Source organism: Manis javanica, chromosome 12 (genome assembly GCF_040802235.1).
Source record: "Manis javanica isolate MJ-LG chromosome 12, MJ_LKY, whole genome shotgun sequence".
Lineage (NCBI taxonomy): Eukaryota > Metazoa > Chordata > Mammalia > Pholidota > Manidae > Manis > Manis javanica.
In genome coordinates, this window is record NC_133167.1 from 83,321,842 (window position 1) to 83,331,521 (window position 9,680).

The 9,680-nt window shown below is 55.8% G+C and overlaps 1 protein-coding gene across 1 annotated transcript; it reads right to left on the minus strand.

The window, feature by feature from the left end:
• Positions 1-451: 451 nt before the first annotated feature.
• On the minus strand, positions 452-7,325 carry LOC140844800 (interleukin-9 receptor-like). The gene is made up of 7 exons (XM_073217763.1): positions 6,919-7,325; positions 6,504-6,615; positions 6,196-6,374; positions 5,444-5,673; positions 4,642-4,843; positions 4,026-4,131; positions 452-1,001 (listed from the first exon to the last, which is right to left on the minus strand). Exons 1-7 carry the CDS (start codon positions 7,061-7,063, stop codon positions 965-967), a joined length of 1,011 nt encoding a protein of 336 aa, XP_073073864.1. The 5' UTR covers positions 7,064-7,325; the 3' UTR covers positions 452-964.
• Positions 7,326-9,680: the final 2,355 nt, after the last annotated feature.

Consider the following 9,680-nt stretch of genomic DNA (forward strand, 5'->3'; position numbering starts at 1 on the left):
AGAACCAGCTCATAGGTTTATTGGTACATTTGTTTTTTATGAAGCCCTTCTTGAGTATTTACTATGTGTTTTGACACTGCTAGACGCCAAGGATAAAAGATCAGTAGTTGGGACAGACCAATTTCTTAAGCTTACTGCTTCCTATGCAGCATATGTAACAGAAGTACAAACAGTGGCTACGAACTACAACTGTCCTACGTAATTAAATGTCCTGTGAGGTACTCTGGTGCCCTAATGGAAGCTGAAGGCAGAGGCCCTTCCCCACAGGTGCAGAGTGGAGGGGCGAGGGGGTCCTCCTGCTTCCATCTGGACAGGAGGTCTGACCACTGTATAAGTGTCCCTCTACACGAGGTCCAGTCTCATTCAAGGGTGAGCTCCAAAGACTTTAGTCCATTTTCCCCAAAACAGACAGGACGCAACTGACCAGGTCAGGGTTCTATAACTTTCAGGATCAAGACCAGCGTCTGCCAAGGGTAAGAGAGAGGAAAATGCCACACAAGTCCTCATGCTACCTATTCACCGGGGTCTTGCCTCTGACTGTGAACAACTCCCACACAGGTGCCTCCTTGCTGGGGATCCAGGTTCGGCTGGTCACGGGAAATGCCAAAGGCCACGGGCAAGATGGACACAGAGCTATGTGTGTCTCCAGGGACAGTCGAGGGGCAGCATGCCTGGTAGCAGCCCAGGGCACAGTAGCCACTGCTGCTGCCCTGTGATGGCAAGGGAGCTGGCCCAGGGGGGCTCACAGGGCCCCAGTCCTCCTGGGGCAGGTAGGCAGGTGGCTGTCCTCTCCACTCCATGTGCCCAGCTGACAGTACATCTGCTGGGAGGCCTGTGCCAAGGCCCTCTTCCTCCTCTAGGCCCAGTGATTGCCAGGGAACCCCTGTGTCATAAGTGAGCATCGCAACGGCCTCCTGGACACTGGACTCTGAGCCTTCTCGTGGGGTACCGACGTAGTCCTGGCTCAGACTCCAGCCAGCTCTGTGGGCCCCTGTCCAAGTCTGGAACAGAGCACAGACGGGAGGGGAAGGCTCAGGCTGCACCTTCAGGCCTCAGCCTGGGAGCAGCCTTGCGTCCTCCTCCAAGAAGCACTCCTGATCTCCACACACAGAGGCCAAGCAGCGTCTGAGCTCAGAACATTCTGTCTTCCTCTCATAGGACAGCCAAGCCCCAGGTGGGAGACCTAGTTCCTTAAGGGCCCTCATCAGTCCCCCAGCACGGGGCCTGGTGCTCACAGCACCTGAGCCAGGCAGTGTTGGCGGGTGCCGGACAGAGAAACCTGACTGCTGCTCCTGACATCTTCAGCAGCTAGAGACAGGGCAGCACCCTCACCCTACGTGCCCCCCCCCACACACACACACACACAGGGCTGCTGTGGGAACTGGCACCTTTGGGCTGAGGCCAGCAGACCCCGGACTCCTCCATGAGACAGCAGGACTCCCCTACCTCCAAAAGGAAGGTGTTCCCTTGGTGGGAGACAAATGCACCACACACTCCAGACCCTCCATCACTGTCCTTTTCCTGGAGAGCTGACCCAAGGCCCCAGACCAGCACTTAAAGGGTCTAAATGACCCTGGGCCATGGTCTTGGTTCTACAGAAAAGGGTCTGAGGGCCTGTGAACCACGTAACACAGGCCAGGGGCAATCAAAGTCTTTGCCCCCATCAGCCTTTGTCCACAGTTGCCTCAGGGGACACGCCCATCGTCTTGGGGCATGAGGTGGGCCCCACCAACGACACCGCGGTCCCCTTTAAGCCCCCAAGCACACTCTGAGACAACAATCATGAAAAGTTGGCTGCCTGCCAGGAGAGAAAAGGGCTAGGAGGTGAGAGGCGCTGCAAGGCCAGAGAGGAGACCCTGGAAGAGCTGGTTGGTGGACCCTGGGAAGCACCACCTCCTGTCCTTTGCCCACCTGGGAGGGTGGACACCAGAGATCACCCTCTGGAGCTTCTCCCTGGCCCCTACTCCTGCTTAGGGGAGCAAGACCAACTGGGCAAGCAGGGAGATGAGGGGTCTGCACAGAAGGTCTCATTTGACCCTCCAGGTTGTTCTCAGCTTGATTTGGCTTGTGGGAGCACCTGGCACCAGAAAGGGGGACATGCAGAGTCTGCTCATGGGCCATGGTGCCAGTGTGCTCCCAAGAGACCCAGGAGGGGCCAGACACTCCACAGTAACCATCTGAGCACTGCCCATAGACCCGTGAGGGCCCTGTAAGAGCACACAGACCCCCCATGGCCACAGACACAGACACCTTCGGGGAAGAAGAAGGTACGAGACAGCTGGTGGGTGCGGATGGCACCCAAGGTTCACACCTCACCTGGAAGGGGCTGCTGCTGCGAACTAGAAGAAACATCAGTAGAGAGCCTAGATGTTTTTCCATCAATAATGGGATTAGAAACACAAGAACAAAAATAAGCAACCAAGAAAAACACATACTTTTTTGGCCCACTTGAGACACTATGTAAATTTACGTACAGCAAGAAAGCTCAAAGCACTGACAAAGGCTCCCCTGCCCACTCCAAGTCCTCACAGAAAGCCCACATCCTGGGTAGGGCAGCTATCTGGGCAAGCCCGGCTGCGTCCCACCCCCACCTCCTGCAGCAGGCAGGGCACACGCCTGGAAGTTCCCATTGTGCACCCTGTAGAGAGGCTGGAAGAAGGCCGCTGGAGAGGGCACATGCTGGTAAAAAGTTTTCTTCACCCTGAGGCCAGGGGAGGACAGTCAGAGGCCTATGGTGACCCAGGGGGGGCTCTTCCTGAAGCTCGAGTCCTGGGCGCATGAGGTCACTGCAGGGAACTTAGTTTCCTGCCAACTGGCAGGTGACTGACCCTGACTCATCCTTGCTGCTGCCATGCTCTCTCTTTCTATTGGGTCCAAACCTGCTCTCGAGGCAAGACCCAACACTGGGCACCCTGTGGCCTCCCTGGCTAATGACCCCATAGAACTGATCGCTGGGAGTGATCAGGCATTTCCTCAGCCTGAGTAATGAGCCAGCACCTGCAGGAACCACACCTGTGCCATTAGCAGACAGGTGGCAGCTCTCTGCCCCACCTGACCTCTCCCTGAGCACTGCATCTACTTGCCCAGAATTCAGTGGTCCTCCCACGCGGATGTCACAGAAGGCCCAGTAGGTCCAATTCAACCTCGCTGACCTCCCCTGGAGTCTGGCCCCTCCAGTTCCCCACCTTGGGGGTGACATCATGGGTCACTGATCATATCGGATCAGCCCACGTGTTCCCTCTGTTTTTCTTCCTAAGACCCTGGCATTTCCCTCGACTTTGCTCCATGTCTACTTCTCTCACCAACTCAAGCCAAATATCTTCTCTCCGGATCCCAGCACTGGCTCCCTCACAGGTTCTCCCCAACCCCTTGTACCCCAAACATCCATCCTAAAAACATAAACCATATCAGGTCACACACTATCTAACACACCTCACGCACTTCCCTTTGCTCTGAGGATGAGCCTGGCGCCCTCCTCAGCCCTCTCACCAACCCCACCAGGCCCCACCCACACCTCTCTCCCCCACCCAACCTTGCTGTCTCTATCTGACCTCCTCTCTCCTTCTCTGCTCCCTGTCCACACCTGGCCAGTATCCTCTGGCAACCGGTCTTTGATGAGGCCTCTTGTACCCTGATGTGTATGATGGCTTATTTCAGGAGGGCCTTGGTGTCTGTCTTAGTCTATGACATCCACCAAATGAGCAAATCACCAAGTAACCTCCAGAGGCAGGAGCCGAGGACCTCGGGTCACTTGATCCTGGTGACTCTGAGTCCCTGCACAGCTCTTTGGGGCCACAGACAGCCCCAACACCTGGCAAGTTGGGAACTCCCCTCTATCCAGGGCAGAGACCTAAAAATCCCACAACATCCAGGACCATGTGGTGGGGAGGAGCACAGGGAAAGGGGTTGCTGGTTTGGCCCTCGATGCCCCACCTGACTCACACCCACACAGGCACACGCACTCAAAAGGACCCACAAATTCTCACGCACACACATTCAAAAACACATGCCCCTTGGCTACCAACCTGGATGACAGCTTGAACAGGACAAAGGTCAAACTGGTCAGCAGGAAAAAGATGAAAACAGCAACAAGGGTGCTGTGGGGCTTCCCCAAAGCAGGGGTCAGGCAGCCTGTGAGCAGGAAAGGTCGGGGCAGTGAGCGCGCTCAAGCTCTGGATGTTTCTCCAGATCCATGTGCGTGGCAAAGGCACCACTAGGAGTGCCTTGGGCCACAGAGGAGAGTTTGACATGGGCCTCAGAGGCTTGTGCCACCCCTGCTACAGCACACTGGGTAAATCACACACCCCTGTGCCTCACACGCCCATATGCATGGTCATCAGGCTCAGCGAGCACTCTTAGCACTGCTGGGCCATATCCAGGCTCCAGAAACAAAAGCCCCAGGCCTAGTGTGCAGCCATTGCCCACACCCACTCCCAATGATACCTACTAACTACGGATTCCTGGGAAGCCCACTGCTCAACGGGAGTTTGTTTCCTCCTTACACATGTCGTATCTCCAGGGGAGAGTAGTCAACTAGGGCATGACTGCTGCAGGGCGGGGATCCAGGAGAGTGAACAGGTGGGAGTGTGGGATGAACAGGGGAAGGAGGCCACGCCCAGACTCTGGCAGGGCAACAACCACCTCTTATCCGGGGAGAGCGGAAGCTCATGGCCTGGCTCCACTCACTCCACAGGCCCTCAAAGCGCTCCTCCTCTGCCACTTCATCCTCCAGTGTGGCCATCTGGACACGCAGCCTGTCCTCACAGCTGGAGCCAGGGTCTAGCTCAACAGCTTCCACGATGAGCCAGGTCACCCCAAAAATGCGATCTTTGTACCGGGACTGCTGTGGGGTTAAGGAAGATTAGCAGTTGCTGAAGGTGAGACTGGGCCCACTGGCCCTCGAGAACATATGCACATGCACATTCACAAATGCACAAACACGTGCACACACCAATGCACGTACACACACATAAATTCACACACACAAATACACATACACATGTCTTGCACATAATTAAATGCACATGCACACACGCACACACATACACACATAAATGCATGCACGTGCACAAATATACACACGTACATACACATGCATAAACATAAACATGCACAACCACCACATGTGCACACACATAAACATGTGCACACACAACCATGTACGTTCACATGGACACACTTACATATATACATGCACATGTCCACAGGCACATTTAATTCATTTACCTGTATGCACACTTACACACATGCATACATGAACACGGTCACCACACTCACTATACTCATACACTCAAACACATAGGATTGCCCTGTAAACACTCATACATATAAGCACACACAGGCACCCTTACATGCTGACACACATGTACACACACACAAACATGTATGTGCACAGTCGCACTCATCAGGCTTGCACAGACCTACCTTGGCTCTGGTCGCCTACCTTCCTCCTAATCCTGAGCTGACATCCCCCGTGTGGGATGAGGAGCATCCCAGAGGCTCCTGGGGTAGCCAGCTCAAGTGTTACCTCCCAAGTCTCTTCCTGTTTCTTGAAGGCCAGTTCATAGCTGAGGAGTGAGGTCAGTGGCTCCAAGGCAGGACTGCTGCTCCAGGTCAGGGCACAGTTGCCAGAGCTGACATTGCTATTCAAGTCCAAAGGAGGGTCCAGCTTCACTGAAACAGAATGAGGCCATATGAGGGTGTGTCAGTCAGCACACCCCCGACTGGAGATCTGAAAGATTCTAGTGGGACCTCTCAAACCAGGGGCCTCACCAGGAAACAGGTCCAGAGGACCCCAGGTGGGACAGGATGTCAATGACTTCCTCCAGCCCCTGCACCCATACAAGGTGATTTCAAACTCTTGCCTTCCCCTTCCCTTTATGAGCAGCTCCTGGAAGCACCTCCCAGGGTCTCACTATAGTCCTTCCTGCTATGACTGAAGTACATTTTAAGTAACTTAAGTTGTAACCTGTGCCCCAGCTCAAAGCCCTGCATCTCATCCTCCTCTAAAACCCCACCCTCCAGTAACCAGAGGGCCTGCCCCTCCCGGGGGCCCAGCCTGCTCCTAGCCCTGGCTCTCTCTTAGCAGGGCTGAGAGCGCTCATGGGCCATGGGGATTATGAGCTGCAGGGCCCTGCCCCCACCTCCCAAGCAGCCAGATGCCTCCTGGCCAGGGCACCCCACTGCAGGCCTCACCATGTCTCCGGGGCAGGTACTGTGAGTCCACCAGGCTGACCTGCTCCTCCCCAGACACATCATGGTGCAAAGTGATGGAGAAGCTGTCAGAAGGTACCAGCACCTCCTCAGGGGGAAGCAGCATGCTGCACACGCTGGCTTGGAAGACACACCTGTGCTTGCTTCCCGGCCCGTGCTTGCTGGAAAGGGCATGTGTTGACCAAGGGACTGCTGAACCAGCCAGTCTCCTGCTGCTGTTGTCATGGGGACCCTATCTTCGACCCTGCCCCCTGCCCCCTTCTCAGGTGGGCCTGGCCCTCCAGCCTCACCTGGTGAAGAGGAGCCATGAGCTGGCCCCCTGGCTTGGCTCTGGGGCAGACCAGTGGCAGTCAATCCTCAGGATGTTGTTGTTGAGGCAGGTGACAGTCCCAGCACCTGGCCCTGAGGAAAGTGACACAGTAGCTGCTCCAGGGCGGGAATGGGTGACTGCGAGGCTCTGGCAGCTGACACCCTGACAGGCAGTCCCTAGAGATGGATCCCTGAGAAATTCATCAAGGGGAAAGTCTGGAGGCCTTGGTGGTAACAGGCTCTGATTCATCATGCATGGGTGGGACTGAAGTCCAGACTGATTCCTGGATGACAAGTCCCAGCACAGTTTGGGACAAACCCTTCCCTGTGGAGTCTGACAGAGCACAGCCCTGCCCTGCCCCACTCTCCATCCACCTACCTCTCTAGTGCCCTCACCTCCTCCTTCCCCTGGTGCAGAGGCCCCCAAGCCGACCCAGGTGCAGATGCAGGAGCAGATCAGCAGCCAGGTGCCCATGTCCCAGATCAGGGCCTCGCTCTCCAAGGCCTGACCTGCAAGGGATTGAGCTGAGGGGTCCTGCATGGGAACCACCTTGGGAAGTTTTCCCCTTGGATGCTCCTGAGTGGTGCTCTGAGTGGGTCACCACCTACTCCCTCAAAGGGTGCATTTAATAAAGACCTATACCAGTGTTCTGCCCAGGAAGTCATAGGAGGACAGCAGTGAAGTATCGATGCAACAGACGGTGTTTCCTAAACTCTGTTGGAGCACCCCTGTTCTGAGTTGCCCTGTGAAGGAGAACGCCCCAGAAGAGCTCCTCCTCCAACACTTTGTCTTCCAGTGTGGCCATCTGTCACCACCAGCAACAACTGGAACTGGGGTCCACCTAGACAGCTTGACAAGATGAGGCCGGGCACCCTGACAGTGCAATCCTTGTGCCAGGCCCACTGTGGGGTTAGGACAGTTAGCAGGTACTGAGGGTTAAGACCAGGTTCATCAGCCCTTGGAACATATGCATGGTGCCAGAGGTCAGCTGGAGACAAGGGGCTGGGTATTAGGAAGTGTCTGGGTGTGGGGAGGCTTAGGCAACCTATCACCCCTTTTGCAGGTCCAGATGGTGCACTGATAGCTCCTAAGCAGGAAGCAGGGCCAGCCTGGTTATGCAAGCCTGATGGGTGATAAGGAGCCGTAACAGCAGCAGATGTGCACACAGACCACAGCACGTAAGCCCTGGAGGAGCCAACACACATTCACCAGGAAGCAGACACCACTCCAAAACCACCCCCACGCCCCTAGCAGCCTATGTCTGTGCTCACAGGACAGACCCCTATTAAGATCAATGATCAGGAAGACCTCACTGTGCCCTAGCACGGAGCATTGCCTGTCACTACCAGCAACAGCATGGGAGGCCGTGGCGAGTTCACTCACCCTCCTGCAGCGCCTACTGGATGGAGATCGGGGAGCAGCATGGTCACAGCTGACCCTCAGGGTGTGAGGACAGGGTCAGAGTGAGTGCCGAGACCTGAAGGGGGCTAAGCCACAGCAGTCCCTTCCCAGGGGATGGCCATTGCCCCAGCGGTTGGGGGAGCCCTGCATCTGTGCAGAGTCAGGCCAGGGCTCCTTGGCGCCTCACAGCTTCATGCCAATAACTGCATCAGCTTACTGTCCCTTTTACACAGTGTCCGTTTCACATTTTTTTAATGGGAAGAGATCCCATTATTTTCCCCACTCACCCAAGAAGTTGGCAGACACACAGGTGAAGTGTTATGTAAATAGACACTTATCCAGCACTGTCTTTTCTCTGATGGAAGAAGAAATTCAGCCCCTGGCTCCCCAGGAGCAGCTGGAAACTGGGCGACACGAGGACTGTGCTAGGAAATTGGGCTATAAATGGAAGCAGGAACAGGGTCCCCCTTCGGACCACAGACTCTGGCACCTGAGGAAGCCATGGGAGGTACCGATGCTGTTGGGAAGAGACTGCTTGAGGTCACTGTGCTTCCTCAGGTGGCGCTGACAGCAGGTGGGGAGCCAGAGGGACCAAGGCAGGAAGACCAGCTGGGATGAGGAGAGAGGAGGCACAGAGGCGGCTACGGAAGAGGCAAGTGGCACCGAGAAGCGTTTTCCACATGAATTCTGAGAGGGGCGAGCAGGAAGGGGGGCTACATATGTGGGCAATGGCTAGAATGAGGGTGCTGACAGTGCTTTTGGGGGAGTCTACTCCTCCCGTACCTGCCGAATGGCATTCTCTGCTCACAGTCCCCCTCACAGCCCCTCTGAAGCCAAGTCAGAAAGCTCATTGCTATGCCATCTTCCTACACCAGGCCCCGCTAGGGGAGACCGTCTGCTGTGTACCACCCCCACTGCACCCAGCCAAACAGGGTGAGGAATGCATCCTGAACCACTCACAGGTGCTGCCCTTGCCACTGGGAACCTGGGAGGGTGGCTCCTGGACACTACTTGAGCACAAACTCTCTCCTCCCCTTCTTCTGCTTGGCTGAGTTGCCCATCTTCTGGAATCCCACCAGCTGCTGCCCCTTCCACTGCTCCAAGGAGGGATTCCGACTCCTGGTTCCTCTTCTGCCCTAAGGTCCCCCAAAGGAATGGGGTCCTGAAAAGGGCTTGAACCCCAGGATCTGGACCTCATCTCCACTCATGGCTGTCACAGCTGAGACCATCCAGTCACAGGACACTCACTCACACTCATCCCCACAAAGGTCGTGAGTCTCTTGCAAGATGAGAAACTGCCTGACACACAGTGCTCTTCCCTCTGCCCAGCAGCAGTCACGACCCCTCCTGGCCCGGAAAGGAGAACCGCCATCCTTGTGATCAGCATTGCAAACCTGCCTTCTCTCAGAGATGACTCACCTTCCCAGATGCATCGGCCAGATCCCACGGCAAGGCTGAGGGGCCCCAACCCTCCAGACCTGCAGGTGACTTGCCTCCGACCGTCCCTGCAAAGCCTCTCAGGATCTCAGCCAAGTTGTTTCCTCTGGGCTTCACTGGTCCCTTCATCAGCACAAGCACTGAGGGCTGTGTGACCCTGAGGTTCCTTTGGCTCATTTCTGGAAGGAAGCCAAGTCAGCACTGTGGATGAGACAGGCGTTTTCACATTTTCAAAGCTTTTTCTGGAGGGGTAATTCCAACTCCCACCACTCACTTTTGGCAGGCACAGTAGCCTCCCAGCGAGTGGGAAACCGTCTTT

Excerpts from the sequence above, each read along its gene's own strand:
- LOC140844800 (XM_073217763.1), bottom strand. The coding sequence starts at position 7,063 with ATGCAGGACCCCTCAGCTCAATCCCTTGCAGGTCAGGCCTTGGAGAGC. Across the intron at positions 6,616-6,918 it reads TGCACCAGGGGAAGGAGGAG|GGCCAGGTGCTGGGACTGTC; the intron begins GTGAGGGCACTA and ends CACTTTCCTCAG. Across the intron at positions 4,132-4,641 it reads CCGCTCTCCCCGGATAAGAG|GCTGCCTGACCCCTGCTTTG; the intron begins GTGGTTGTTGCC and ends TCCTGCTCACAG.